The sequence below is a fragment of the Malus sylvestris genome, chromosome 13 (genome assembly GCF_916048215.2).
Source record: "Malus sylvestris chromosome 13, drMalSylv7.2, whole genome shotgun sequence".
Classification (NCBI taxonomy): domain Eukaryota; kingdom Viridiplantae; phylum Streptophyta; class Magnoliopsida; order Rosales; family Rosaceae; genus Malus; species Malus sylvestris.
In genome coordinates, this window is record NC_062272.1 from 16,891,108 (window position 1) to 16,906,684 (window position 15,577).

Consider the following 15,577-nt stretch of genomic DNA (forward strand, 5'->3'; position numbering starts at 1 on the left):
TTGGATCACCCAAGTCAAAGGTCATGGTTACCCATGGTGCACATTAATTTGGCGCCACGTTGTGCACCTATCAAAGTTTAATTTAATAAAAAACTATTAATTAATATTTTTATTGATAGAAAAACTATTAATTAATATGAGAATTTTATACTACTGCTGAATGATGATTGACGGAGACAGACTTAAAATTATAGTTATAATTATAATTTTGGTAAAGAGAGAATTTTCCTGCAGATTGAAGTCATGGTTTTTGAACAAAATATTGCCTAAAACCCTCCGTAACGGGGTGTTCTTTGCCGACGGTTTATATCCCACTTAAAACATGGAATTAGCAATTTTGGTGTCAAAAGTCTTCCTTCCAAGCTATATATGTAGAATGACTAAAATGCCATTACTTTTGACTGCTCGAATTTTTTTTCGAAAGCCTATTTGAAAAATAAAACAAGACAATAAAACAAAACAATATGTCACTCAATTCGGACTTATTCGAATTTTCTTCGAAAGCTTATTTGAAAAATAAAACAAGACAATACTGAATTATTAATTTAGAATTATTCCTCTCCATAAAGAAAAAAAAGATTAATTTGTTATAAATAAACAAAAACTGAGAGAGCGTGTCTTTTCTTAGAGAGATTTAAGTAAAAAAGGAGTAATATGTCTCTCAATTTGTTTATGTCCTCGTTATCCTTAAGGAAATAGTGAGATAGTATAAATGTCGGAGGAAAACCAAGTTGAAAGCTTATTCATACCTACGTGGGTCATCTATATGTACGACACATTTTTTTATTGGGCTAATATTCTTTTACAATTTTCAAGTTTGGAGTTTTTTTATATATTTTTTTAAATTAGTCATGAGATTTTAATTTTGTTACGTTGCACAATAAAGTTTGAAATCGCAAGTTTTTGGGCTATTTTTGTTGATATTTAGTTAACAAAATCGTCAACATGTCAAAACTAAGTGTGTTGGAAAGATAAGGCTAAAACATAAATGGTATTTTTTGACAAGAAAATATTCTACGGGAATGAGGATTGTAACAAATATTTTGTAAATTAAATTTTGATTATGGAGGGTAGAAAGGGGAATTCAATGAAAAATGAAGTTAGGATTGAAAAAAAGAAAATAAATGAAATTATGACGTCGTTTTTGGAAAACCGAAAATTGCTCCCAAGTCATAGACAGGTACCGGCACAGGCACAGGCACAGCAGCACCTTCCTTTTCAAGCACCCCTTTCCTTCTTCGTCTTCTCCACCGCATCAAACGCCTCATATCTCGATTTCAATCTCCTCTGAAGATCCAAACCCCCAAACCCCAAAACGCCAAACCCTCTCTGTAATGCCATCCCCTTCGACGACCTCCGCCAATTGCACCTCCGAGATCGCCTCGCCGGCCCTCTGATCTTAGTCGTCGTCGGTTCAATTACTTCACTCGGCGCATTCGAAACGACTCTTCTGCACTTTTTGTAATGGGAGCCGTGCCTTCTACGCCGCGATGGGGCAGCAGCAGCAGCTCCGCCTCGCGCCCACTTGACACGGTGGAGTACCTGATTAGCACCTTCATCGGCGACGAGTCGTTTCCGTTATCTTCCGATTTCTGGAATAAACTTCTCCAACTCCCTCTCAATCTACACTGGCAGCCTGACCGCGTTCATCAAGCTTGCCAAACTCTCGGTTCGTCAATCTCTCTCTCTCTCTGTTTTTATATAACGGAATGCTCTCTTTGATCAATTGTGCGCCACAAGTGCCATTAGGGTTCAGTTATCTGCGGCATTGGCATTATTTCTGATGAAATCGAAGCATGACTACGTCGGTCTGTAGTTTTGGATATTGATTAGTAATGTTCTATTAAGGATTAGGATCAACTTAGGTTAACAGATTTTCATTGTTAGAGTGTAAACCGTTGTTAAGGACAGTTAATTTTCCTCCAATGGACCCAGAATTACTCAATCCACTATACAGAGAACAATAATTAATTAAAAAAGCAACTATCTTGGGGCAGAAATCAGTGGAGAAAAACTTGCTGTGTGGAAATTTTTATTTTTTATACAATGAATACGTTCGTGTACAAATACCTTTTGATTCAAGATTCGGCCTTTAAAGACTCCCTACACTTACCTAACTGCTTTATTCTGAGCTTGTGTTACACCAAGGCCATAGGATCTTTCTTCAAGAGGCTTTCTGTTCGACTGGTCCTTAGACTGAGAAAAACACTATCTGTGGGTTACCGGGAGCAGCCCAATTGATGTAGGACAGTAGAAATAGATAGGAATATAGAAGAAGATCCGGACTCACTTGAGTCACTTCCGCCTTTGGCATCACATCAAAGGTGTATTGGGATCCCTCCAATAGAGAATTAGAAAAATTCTGGCATCACACCGAAGTTACCTAGGAATCACTCCAAGGTTAATGTGCCTCACACATAAGAAAGTAGAAATACTAATTTATTGAATGCTCCTCCATCACCAATGGTCTTTGATATGTTGAATTTTGGAGGACTGTTGTCAAAAAACCTATTGTTCATTTTATTTAATTTCTTTTTCTTTCTGGGAGCCTTATTTTCAAGTCATTTAATCTTTCTATCTGTTTCACTCTTCCATAGTAGATACTGATAAGGGCTATAAAGTTTTGAGCAAAGGAATATCTAGCTACAGTTCAATTGGATTTAGCAATACAAAACCAATCACTCCTTTTATCCATTAGTAAGAGAAGTAGAGAATTGCCCAAACTTCTTCCCGAGTGTATATAGAAATATTGGGGTAGATTAAATTATTAGTATTTATTTTAGATCAGAGACAATGCTGCTTGCTACCTGAAGCACCTATGTCATCAAATTAGATCCTTTTTAAAGTTAAATATGTACATGGAACTTAAAACAGTTATGGGCTAAGCTTGTTGAAGTAGTAGATGTAGGTTAATAAATTGAGCAGTGACTTAAACACTTTTTCAGATGACTTTCTCAAGTATTTTCTAAATAACCCAGCCCAAAGAATGAACTCTAGTGAATCCAAACCCATAACCCATTTGTGGGAACACAAGATTTTGTAGAATTCAAATCCTGTCAATAATTGCAAATTTGCAAATATATCACACGACCTCAGCCGTGACCGTTTAAGGTTTCCACAAAATCTTAAAAATTGTGATTTGCTGCTAGGTATTGAATGATTTTGTTGCTGAGCTTCCCTCTTTTCCAAAAGGGTTATGTAAAGTTTTGATATTATTTGGTCATGGCTACTTGAATCTTGAGATTGATGACTCTGTTCGTACCAAACAAGCACCCATAATTCCTGTAAGTTCTAGAAATGTGCATGAGAATCCATTTTAAACGCATTTCCAGTTGACCATCTGTTAGCTTATATGCATGTGCTTATCTGGCTCTTTGTTTTAATGTTAAATATTTCATATATACATATATAATTTTTCTATGTTTCTATATCTCATTTTCCCTCATTTGCAGCACAAAACAACTATCGTACCAGGCATCTTGCAAAGATTTTGATCCACATGGCATGGTGTTTGCAAGAATCAATTTCAACCTCTTCTGGTGTGCCTTCTATTGTTTATATGAAGGCTGTAAATGCAGTGTACATCTCATCCATCTTTCTAAAGTACTTCATTGAAAATGCAAAGGATGAGAAGATTGAAGAGTTGCATTTATCCCTTGATGAAAGTGAACCAATGCCAACTGATATTACAAAAGGTACTTCACTTGTATTCTGTTGGCTGTAATTAATATCAATCCAAGAATGAGTTTCTGTCAAGGCCCTTTTTATGATTTTCTTCTGCAATCTTCACGAAATCTGAAAGCTGTGGTCTTGCGCAGATTGGTTAATTGTTGTTAGTGTTTTTGTTAGTGTTTTAGACATTTTATGCTTTTGTCCCCTGGTTGGAGAAGCGAGTGCGGGTGGTGGTAGTGGTTAGAGAAGCTGGATTGTGTAGAGAGTGTAGGATTTCAATGAGCTTTTGAAGAAGCTTTTGCCTTCCTTCTCTACCATCTTTCTGAGTCCAATTAAGTTTATGTTTCATCTTTTATTTGGTTTGGTTATCTTTTCTACTCTACCATCTTTCCAAGTTCAATTATGTTTATGTTACTTTTTTTTTCGGTTTAGTTATCTTTATTACCTGGGTTACGCTTCATTTGATTTTAAAATAAGATATATTTGACCACAACATAAATCTATAGTTATTTTTTTTTATCAATTTTGCAGATTTAAACACTCAGGAATTTGTTATGCATAGTGTGCTTAGCTTTATTGGGTCAATAGATGTAAGGTACATCCTCAAGCATCCACTTGTTCCTTATCATTGAGATTCTGTTGTATTTTTTCTGATTATGTATCATCTTTGTCACAAGTCCTGATACATACCTCCTTCATTTGGAGCTGCTTAACTTCATGCTGGTTGCGATGTCAACTCAACTTCTTTCTGGGCCATCTCCAGGACTGGAAGATGTGAACCCATTCATCGATGCAGCAATGTCTCAGGTTACTTGATGAAACTCTTGCGTTATGTTTCATCCAAATTTCCTGTTGTTTCAATTATCTTACACCACTTCTTCAATGCCCAGGAAAGTTCTTTGGTTCTCTTGGTTGTCCGTAGACTGCTCCTCAGTTACATTTCAGGACCTTCCATATCCCTAAATAGTGCATCTTATTCTGTATATTCTGAAGGAAGTCAGCCTGGTGTTTTACAAAGAGTTGGATCTGCAGCTGGTATGGGTCATATGGCGGTATCCTTGATGCATTATTAAAACTTACTGTTTACTTATATAAAGATTGTTTACCGGTTGGGAAATATTGAAACTTAAATTTCTCTCTGTTGACATCAATTTTTTGATTTGCAGCAAATTTCATGTTATTGCCATTCAACTTTCTTGTCAGTTCAAGTGGTGAAGGCTCAAGAAGTCTGTTGGCAGACTGCAGTCTCCACGTGCTACTTATTCTCATTCATTATCATAAATGTGTTGAGGGCATTGAACCAATTACAGATAAAAGTAATGATACAACTGCTTCAGATTCCCTTTTGAAAGGGAGTACACATTTTTCTGACAACCCTTACTGCAAGGCCTTAGAACATGCAACAGATGTTGAATGTAAGATGCCTTCTTGTTTGTCTCTTTACGTAATCTTATTTCGAAGGCATATTCACATAACTTGAGTAGATATGTTCCTTGCTTGCAGTTGATCGGGCAGATACTGAGGGTAATGTACATGTTGGTCCTGTTTTGAGGTTACCTTTTGCGTCTCTGTTCGATGCTCTTGGGATGTGAGTGGCTCTCTTTTCTTTTATACTTTTCATTTTAAATTTGATTTACTATTTTATCAAGTATAGGCTAATTCTTTGTTGCATTATTATGTAGATAATAAGATTGTTGACAATTGAGTGTGATACAGCGGACACCAAATTAGGGTTTAAAAAGATCTTAGTGGTGTGGGAGAGGACAAATATTTTGTTAGTTTGTTTTATTTATTTAATGTGGTAGGGGGAAAAAAATCTCTAACTCTTAATTCAAGCAGATTTAATCTCTATTCCTTATTTCAACCTTGCTCCGAGTTTGTTTCCCCCTTTTGTTTTTTGAGTATCACCTAACAATTTTGTTGTGTTTCTGCAGGTACTTGGCTGATGAGGCTGCTGCTCTTTTGCTTTACTCTTTGTTGCAAGGGAATGCCGGCTTTCTGGAGTATGTCTTGGTGCGAACTGATTTGGATACACTGGTATGGAACAGAAGCTTATCTTGTCATGAAAAAAAGTTATTAAGATGATATTGTTTTTCGCCTTATGTCTTTGAGTGTTAGTCTTTGGATATATTTCATAGATAGTGTTTTTTGCCTTATGTCATTTTTGTTTTTCGCCTTATATCTTTGAGTGTTTGTAAATGCCTTGCATCATCAAGTTTGCTTCTACATTGATATGAAACTTGATGCTAATATGTTTTTGAAATGGACAGTTGATGCCTATACTGGAAGCTTTATACAATGCTTCAAAGAGGACGTCTAATCAAATCTACATGTTGCTTATTATTCTTCTCATACTTAGTCAGGATTCTTCTTTTAATGCCAGCATTCACAAATTGGTAAGGATCACCTGCGGTAGCCAGCACAAGACTTTTATTCATTAGGCCTCCTATTAATGTATTTATCATGTGAACAGATACTTCCTAGTGTTCCCTGGTATAAAGAACGTCTCCTCCATCAAACATCTCTTGGTTCCTTAATGGTCATTACGCTGATACGGACAGTGCAGTATAACCTATCGAAGTTGCGGGTATCCATCTTTCCATTTTCACTGTGAACTTTCATGAATGTTCTTGCAAGTGTTATTGTCAGATTGCTTTTATGACTTGATATTTATGTCAGTTGGATGTAAGACCTCGAGATTAAGCTTTTAAATACTTTAACAAAGTCATTACAATAGTTTTTGGGTGTATGATCATGGGCATCATTTCTTTGAAGATTTTGTAACTTGCCTAATTGTCATATTTGGTTTGTTACACTGTAATAGGATGTTTATCTCCATACAACTTGTCTGGCAACTTTGGCAAACATGGCACCTCATGTCCACCGTTTGAGTGCATACTCATCCCAGAGATTGGTCAGCCTTTTTGATATGCTCTCTCGAAAGTATGACCTTTTATGTCTATGGTGTTCTCCATGAGCTTTATATTTTTCATTTCTACTTGTTTTGTAGTTTACAAAGTTATTCTTTCATGCACTTCTGGCATGATTTTTTTGTTAAAAGTTTTTAAAATATTTCTCTGTGTAATATTTGATTTAGGTATAACAAATTAGCAGAAATGCGAGATAATCAGATGCGATTAGCCAAAGGCAACTCATTTGAAGGAAATGGCCTTGCAGATGATACAGTAATGACAACACTCCTTAACTTATCATTGACACCCTTTCCCATTCTTTTGTCTACTGAGCTAGAATTTTTCCTATTGCAGTCAACGGAGATGCATATATATACCGACTTCTTGAGACTAGTTCTTGAAATATTAAATGCAATTTTGACTTATGCCCTGCCACGAAATCCTGAGGTACTCATGTACACTAGCAGGGGTCTGTCTGTGATAGTGTTATATTGTTCACACAAAATGATTAATGCTATCACTTTATAATATTTTCTGTTTTCCATATTCCTCACTGTATGCAATGGACAGGTTGTATATGCAATAATGCACAGGCAGGAGGTTTTTCAGCCTTTCAGGAATCATCCACGCTTCAGCGAGCTGCTTGAAAACATCTACACTGTATGTTACAGAACTTGTAGCTTATCCTGTTTTTAAATAAATAGGCAAGTTTTGGTGATTACTTGGACCATGTTTTCTTTAGTGTATTTGAATTGTACTTTTTGTTTGGCTTTGTAGGTGTTAGATTTTTTCAACAGTCGCATGGATGCCCAGAATACGGATGGTGAATGGTCAGTAGAGAAAGTACTCCAAGTCATAATAATTAATTGCAGATCATGGCGGGGTGAAGGGATGAAGGTAAAAAAGGAAAAGAAATGAAAAAAGAAACTTTCATTGTTGAATAACGTGGCCTAAGTGCACAGTTGCTACCTGGAGATTGTTTAAAATGTCCTGAAAATCTTTTCTCAGATGTTCACTCAGTTGCGGTTCACATATGAACAAGAGAGTCATCCGGAGGAGTTCTTTATTCCATACCTGTGGCAGCTAGTTCTATCTCGCTGGTAAAGTATCTTCTCTCCTTATAGAGGAATAAATTAAAAAGCAACAATGTGCTCATTTTTCCCCTTCCGTCCTTACTTGAAATAGGTTGTATATTTGTCAAATTTTCACAGTGCAGAACTTTCCGTGAAAATATTGAACAAGTTAGAAATTGATCGAGTAAATTATGAATCTTGTTATCCATTTTGCATCCCGTGGGGGTTGAATACAGTTCCTATAAGGTGTTGTCTTTGGGTCATCTCTTTAACTGACATCTGTTTTCTTTCATGTGTTTTCAGCACACTCGGTTTCAACCCTCGATCCATAAATTTGTTTACAGTTGATCCTCCATCCGAAGTATGTACATACCTGAAAGCCTCATAAATTTGTTTTACAGTTGATCCTCCTTTAGTTGACTCACACCCTGACCATTCTCTCCATCAGTGTGTTCGATTATCGTTGTAGTAAGCAATTATTTGGTGTTGTGCAGAAACAGAGTGATTATGAAGTGGAATCCAGCGATCATGTTAATGGAGAGTCGGCCAAGCAAGCAGTCTTTCTTGATCCGTAGCTGTGATACATAACGATGCTGCAAGAGACGCTGAGGCTTTCTGGAGGACGTGTAAATACGTGAAATAGTAGCAAAGATGTATTCTTGTCATTCTTTTCTGTTGATATGTTTGCAACACTAGTACCTCTTATACGAAAATGTATTCCAAAATCCAAATCTCCAATGTAATCTATACTGCCTATTAACACACAAGTCTTTTTCTCACCAAGTTTTGTCTCCTTGTGTAGTAATACCGTACCGAGGACATGATACCGTTAATCTGACCGCTGCAATTTCATGTTTTCAAAATTTCTGTCCCTATTTATTAGGGGTGGACACTTAGAACCGAAAACCGAAACACGAACCAAATCAAACCGCACCGAACGGTTTGGTTTTGCGGTTTTGAAACGGTTTTGGTTTTGAAACCGAACCGCAACATAGAAAATGATTTGGTTTCGGTTTTGGCTTTTGAAAACCGCACCGTAAATATTAATAAACATTTAATTAAATGTCCATATTAGATTTCATGTTTTAATTGGTTGCTTGTTAGAATCTATACACTTAGTATGAACTCAACCACACTAGAATATCATTATTCATCACTTTTTTTCGTTCATTAACTTGAAGGACCTTTATTATTTTATACCATCATACACACACACACATACATGCACACATACATGTATTACATGCAACATGCTAATTGTTTACATAACAAATGTCTTTTTCCTATTGTTACTGGGAAATGCTTATTAATATGTTAAATTGCAAATTATACATTTTTTCTTAAAAACCAAACCAAAACCGTTTAAAACCGCACCGAACCGAACCAAACGGTTTGGTTTCATTTCGATTTTGGCTTCAAAACTGCACCGAACTGAACCGCAAAAAATTTCGGTTTTGGTTTTGGTTTCACTCAAAACCACACCAAACCAAACCGTGCCCACCCCTACTATTTATTGAATTCCCCATCTTTTCAAATTATAGTCTACGCTCCTTGTAAAGAAGTCGAGTCCATCTTTAAGTATTACAATGAGAAGGAGCACGACCATGAGCATGATTATGAAGCAGACACTCCATAGATGATAAAACTAGTAATGAATATTTATATGTTTGCACCTACTATGAAGGCAATTTCGAGGCACCTGTGGAGGTATTTTTCTCTGCGCTCTAGGCATAGTTATACCAAAAAATAGGAGAAAATTTGTCTTGTAACCGAGACGCCATTTTAGTGGCACTATCACCTCAATACTATCTATTACCAAGTTATTGCATGTATGTATTCTTTGGGTGGTGGTGCTGTTTTTTCTCGATTACAAGATAGGGCTTCTCCTTCTAAATAGCTTATACTAGCACATATACCAGCGCTCTGCTACGGGTTTGAAACCGTAATCACAATTTAACACACCTATCTCAAGTAATTGGACTAATTAACCTTTACAACAATGATTAGCAACTAAAATTGGTCCACAAATTAACAAAAAGACCCAAGTGAAAATCTGAACACTCTTAGCAGATACATACGTATACATACATGGCAGATCCATAAATTTTATGATGAGTTCAGGTGTAAACAACATGATTGTGGGGTATATGAGGTTTAGCAGCACCACTTCCAAAACCTACACAAATCGTTTACAGAGCAGGAGGTTATGAGAACACATCATCTAAAGCTTAAAGTTGTTTCTCAAAGCTAGTTATAGAATACAGTAGTGTAATCAACTCCTCTGGATATGGTGTCAAAAAAGGATTTTTCCTGCCTGCTGTTAACATCCTAATGCATGGATAATGCTGCTTGGTTAACAACTCGCCTCCTCTGCTTCTTCAAAGCTCAAAACTTTCACACTCAATGGATCAAATAAGCCTTGTTTTTAATACCCCTTTGGAGTTTGATCTTTAAGTTTGTTAAATTTTTTATTTATTTTTTGTCCGATTTGAATTTGTGGGTTTTGTCTCCCAATCTCAAAAGCCTAAAGTTTTATATATGTCAGTAATAATCCACAACTTCTCAATTTTTTTTCCAACCAAAAATAAATATCTCAACAAATCAGTGCTTCATTTGGTATTCTTCTTTATACTTCCATCACTTTGGTTTGTTCCATGTTCTTAGGTCCTTGATGACAACGACCTCACTCAGTCACACACTCGCTTATATTTTCTAATCCCCATAAATCAACAACTCAATTACTTCTTCTAATCCCAATTCTTCTATCATATAATTACCATTAATAATACATATCTGAAATCGTAATCTATGTGATAGAATTGAGAAAGAATACAACAACAACAACAACAACAAAGCCTTTTCCCACTAAGTGGGGTCGGCTATATGAATCCTAGAACGCCATTGCGCTCGGTTTTGTGTCATGTCCTTCGTTAGATCCAAGTACTCTAAGTCTTTTCTTAGAGTCTCTTCCAAAGTTGTCCTAGGTCTTCCTCTACCCCTTCGGCCCTGAACCTCTGTCCCGTAGTCACATCTTCGAACCGGAGCGTCAGTCGGCCTTCTTTGCACATGTTCAAAATCACCGGAGCCGATTTTCTCTCATATTTCCTACAATTTCGGCTACTCCTACTTTACCTCGGATATCCTCATTCCCAATCTTATCCTTTCTCGTGTGCCCACACATCCCACGAAGCATCCTCATCTCCGCTACACCCATTTTGTGTACGTGTTGATGCTTCACCACCCAACATTCTGTGCCATACAACATCGCTAGCCTTATTGCCGTCCTATAAAATTTTCCCTTGAGCTTCGGTGGCCTACGACGGTCACACAACACGCCGGATGTACTCTTTCCATCCAGCTCGTATTCTATGGTTGAGATCTCCATCTAATTCTCCGTTCTCTTGCAAGATAGATCCTAGGTAGCGAAAACGATTGCTTTTTGTGATCTTCGCTAGATTGCTCCGGTCATTAGTGTGGATAAGTATATAAATGGATAGAGATAGGAAAGCAAACACAAGATGTACGTGGTTCACCCAGATTGGCTACGTCCACGGAATAGAAGAGTTCTCATTAATTGTGAAGGGTTTACACAAGTACATAGGTTCAAGCTCTCATTTAGTGAGTACAAGTGAATGATTTAGTACAAATGACATTAGGAAATATTGTGGGAGAATGATCTCGTAGTCACGAAACTTCTAAGTATCGGAGTGTGGTGTCGTCTTGACTTGCCTTATCTGTCTCATAGGTAGATGTGGCATCTTCTCTGGAAGTACTCTTCCTCCATCCAGGGGTGGTATCTTTAACTGGTGGAGATGCACAAGGTAATGTATCAATTTCACTTGAAGCTTACTTGTAGTTTCAGGCTTGGTCAAGCGCGATACAAACCATGTAGTAGGAGTCCCCCAAGTCGCCGAGCTAGGGGGTCTGCTGAAAGAGGTGACAGACAAGGTAAGCAATCAGAGCTCCGACTGATTGTTCACCTTCTCCCCATCTTGCAGCAGCATGAAGGATAAAGAGAAGAAAAATGAGAAGAGATGATATGAGATACTTTTGCTTTTGAAGAAGTAACTTTCCACATGCTTATTCTTGAACTGAGCTGGAGGGTTTTCTGGTTTCCTCCAGAGTATAAGGCCGACTGAAGAATTTGAGGGTCAAAACAAGTCCATCAAATCTAGAGTACGTTCCACCCTGCTGATATGGGATACTTTTGCTTTTGACAGAGTAATGAATGTATCGGCACGTGTGCTGTTACGCTTGTCTCCACATGCTTCCTTGTATCCTTCGCACTTGCCCTATCTGTTCCTCAAGCAGATGCGGAATCTTCCCTGGAAACATAAGATGTTGAAGATGAGTACTCGAGAGCAATGCCAGGTAAGTAATCAGGTAAGGGGTTCCAGGCAGTCAGTTCCTGGCTGGAAGCTTGATTCCAAGTGCTGACTGATTGCTCTCTTTCTCCTTGTCTTGCAGGTAAAAACAAGGCCAAAAGAAAAGACAGGGAAAAAGCATGATATGGGATACTCTTGCTTTTAACCCTGATGATATGAGATATTCTTGCTCTAGTATAGCTTGTTTGCAGAGGTATTATCGGGGGGAAAGAAAGCTGAATATTTCGAAAGGCTTCGTTGGGAGTGCCCTCTCAGATATGATGAAGGGTTGAGCATTTTTGCAGGTCTGCCTGTCCGTTGGGGATGGAGGTCGACATATATAGGAGTCTCCCTAACAACAAGTAGTAATGCTATTCCTTTACCCTGCTTGGTCATAGCACAATAGTGGGAGCTGCCAGTTTCACATGTTTTAACTCTGTCAGAGCACTTTGAAAAAGTGGTCTGTGGTATCTGGCTCTCGAGATTCGGAGAACGATGCCTCTTCGATTTTTGAGAAAGCAATCATGCTGGGGGTATGACTCTCGAGATTCGGAGAGCAGTGTCTCTTCGATTTTTGAGGAAGTAATCATGTTGGGAGTCTGGCTCTCGAGATTCGGAGGGCGGTGCCTCTTCGATTTTGAAGCAAGCAATCTTGTTGGGAGTGTTGTCTCGAATGTGAGTAAAGGTTGGGCATGTTTGCTAGTCTACCTTGCCACGAAGCACAAAGGTTGACACACAGGGACTTTCCAATTATCCAGCAATGGTACTGTTCCTTTACCCTCTCTTCGATTTTGAGAAAGTAGTCATGTTGGGAGTCTGGCTCTCGAGATTCGGAGGACGGTGCCTCTTCGATTTTGGAGCAAGCAATCTTATTGGGAGTGTTTTCTCGAATGTGAGTAAAGGTTGGGCATGTTTGCTAGTCTACCTTGCCACGAAGCACAGAGGTTGACACACAGGGACTTTCCAATTATCCAGCAGTGGTACTGTTCCTTTACAGTTGTGGGTAATAATATGGTAGCTAGACCTTCAAAATTTATGTGTCTAAACTTTTGTTAGTGCTGTTTCTTTGCTATTCTTTTACCTTTCTTGGTCAGAGCGATGTAGTGGGAGCTGCAAGCTTCACGTGCTCAACTTTGGCAGAGAACTTTGGCAAAGTTATTTGTGGTACCCATGAGCTATTGTTGCGTGTGGGAAGTGGGTGATTGAACAGTAAGATTCATGTGCTTTCTACTTCACCAGAAGTCTTCGACAGAATGCCCATAATTTCTGCAAAGCTGAGTGTGCGTGTGACAGGTGCTGACAAGGCTAGAAAAGTAGGTGCCTCTTCGATTTCTGAGATCGGCCCTCGTGGTCTCTGAGCAGCCCAGCTTTTGAGAAAGCGAGCGCCTCTTCGATTGATTCGGAGAACGATGCCTCATCGATTTTTGAGAAAGCAATCATGCTGGGGGTCTGGCTCTCGAGATTCGGGGAGCAGTGTCTCTTCGATTTTTGAGAAAGTAATCATGTTGGGAGTCTGGCTCTCGAGATTCGGAGGGCGGTGCCTCTTCGATTTTGGAGTAAGCAATCTTGTTGGGAGTGTTTTCTCGAATGTGAGTAAAGGTTGGGCATGTTTGCTAGTCTACCTTGCCACGAAGCACAGAGGTTGACACACAGGGACTTTCCAATTATCCAGCAATGGTACTGTTCCTTTACCCTCTCTTCGATTTTTAAGAAAGTAGTCATGTTGGGAGTCTGGCTCTCGAGATTCGGAGGACGGTGCCTCTTCGATTTTGGAGCAAGCAATCTTATTGGGAGTGTTTTCTCGAATGTGAGTAAAGGTTGGGCATGTTTGCTAGTCTACCTTGCCACGAAGCACAGAGGTTGACACACAGGGACTTTCCAATTATCCAGCAGTGGTACTGTTCCTTTACCCTTGTGGGTAATAATATGGTAGCTAGACCTTCAAAATTTATGGGTCTAAACTTTGTTAGTGCTGTTTCTTTGCTATTCTTTTACCCTTCTTGGTCAGAGCGATGTAGTGGGAGCTGCAAGCTTCACGTGCTCAACTTTGGCAGAGAATTTTGGCAAAGTTATCTGTGGTACCCATGAGCTATTGTTGCGTGTGGGAAGTGGGTGATTGAACAGTAAGATTCATGTGTTTTCTACTTCCCCAGAAGTCTTTGACAGAATGCCCATAATTTCCGCAAAACTGAGTGTGCGTGTGACAGGTGCTGACAAGGCTGGAAAAGGCTGGAAAAGTAGGTGCCTCTTCGATTTCTGAGATCGGCCCTCGTGGTCTCTGGGGAGCCCAGCTTTTGAGAAAGCGAGCGCCTCTTCGATTTTTGAGATCGGCCTTTGTGGTCTTTGAGCAGCCCAACTTTTGAGAAAGCAAACACCTCTTCGATTTCTGAGATCAACCCTCGTGATCTCTAAGCAGCCCAGCTTTTGAGAAAGCAAATGCCTCTTCGATTTCTGAGCAGGCGCCTCTTTGATTTCTGAAGCTTCGTCGAGTGCAGATTTTTATAGGGGCTGGCATTAAGTTCCAAAGCACACTTGAATCTCCACCAGTAGAAGCTTCATTCTTGCACTTCTAAGATCTTGATTTGTCCGACCTCTTCTCTCTTCAACACCTTTGAAAATGTCTGGCCCCTCCGACCGTCGTTTTGACTTGAACCTTGTTGAAGAGGCAGCCCCGCCTTCTCCAGACAACATATGGCGCCCATCCTTCGTCTCCCCTACTGGTCCTCTTACCGTTGGGGATTCCGTGATGAAGAATGATATGACCGCTGCGGTGGTGGCCAGGAACCTTCTCACTCCCAAAGATAACAGACTACTTTCCAAACGGTCTGATGAGTTAGCTGTTAAGGATTCGCTGGCTCTCAGTGTTCAGTGTGCAGGTTCTGTGTCTAATATGGCCCAACGCCTATTTGCTCGAACCCGCCAAGTTGAATCATTGGCGGCTGAAGTGATGAGTCTCAAACAGGAGATTAGAGGGCTCAAGCATGAGAATAAACAGTTGCACCGGCTCGCACATGACTATGCTACAAACATGAAGAGGAAGCTTGACCAGATGAAGGAAACTGATGGTCAGGTTTTACTTGATCATCAGAGATTTGTGGGTTTGTTCCAAAGGTATTTATTGCCTTCGTCTTCTGGGGCTGTACCGCGTAATGAAGCTCCAAATGATCAACCTCTGATGCCTCCTCCTTCTAGGGTTCTGTCCAGTACTGAGGCTCCAAATGATCCCCCTCCGGTGCCTTCTCTTTCTGGGGCTCTACCGACTGCTGAGACTTCTCCAAAGCAACCTTTGTGAAGGCTCCCTCTTGTGTGCTTATTTTGACTCATGTATATGTACATATTTGTAGCTTATCGGGGATATCAATAAATAAGCTTTCCTTCATTTCAACGTATTGTGTTAAATACACCAAAGCCTTCTTCGCTAAGTTCTTTGAATTTTCTTTTGTTAAAGCTTGTATGTTGAAGCTTTCTGAGTGGAGCATGTAGGTTGGGGTAGTGTTCCCTTAATTTCCCGAGTGAGGAAAACTTCTCAGTTGGAGACTTGGAAAATCCAAGTCAC

General features: G+C 39.2%; 1 protein-coding gene across 1 annotated transcript; it reads left to right on the forward strand.

The window, feature by feature from the left end:
• The first annotated feature begins 1,146 nt into the window (after positions 1-1,146).
• Positions 1,147-8,440, forward strand: LOC126595915 (uncharacterized). Its single transcript, XM_050262296.1, has 18 exons — positions 1,147-1,669; positions 3,453-3,695; positions 4,204-4,267; positions 4,350-4,479; positions 4,563-4,707; positions 4,839-5,087; positions 5,176-5,260; positions 5,607-5,709; positions 5,943-6,068; positions 6,146-6,259; positions 6,497-6,615; positions 6,770-6,857; positions 6,939-7,031; positions 7,155-7,244; positions 7,362-7,481; positions 7,593-7,684; positions 7,961-8,018; positions 8,152-8,440. The coding sequence occupies exons 1-18, from the start codon at positions 1,465-1,467 to the stop codon at positions 8,230-8,232; spliced, it is 2,205 nt and encodes a 734-aa protein (XP_050118253.1). The 5' UTR covers positions 1,147-1,464; the 3' UTR covers positions 8,233-8,440.
• Positions 8,441-15,577: the final 7,137 nt, after the last annotated feature.

Bases quoted from the DNA above. Each gene is read 5' to 3' on its own strand.
- LOC126595915 (XM_050262296.1), top strand. From the start codon at position 1,465: ATGGGAGCCGTGCCTTCTACGCCGCGATGGGGCAGCAGCAGCAGCTCC. The intron at 4,708-4,838 runs GTATGGGTCATA...TTTGATTTGCAG, and splicing joins AAGAGTTGGATCTGCAGCTG to CAAATTTCATGTTATTGCCA. The intron at 6,260-6,496 runs GTATCCATCTTT...ACACTGTAATAG, and splicing joins ATAACCTATCGAAGTTGCGG to GATGTTTATCTCCATACAAC.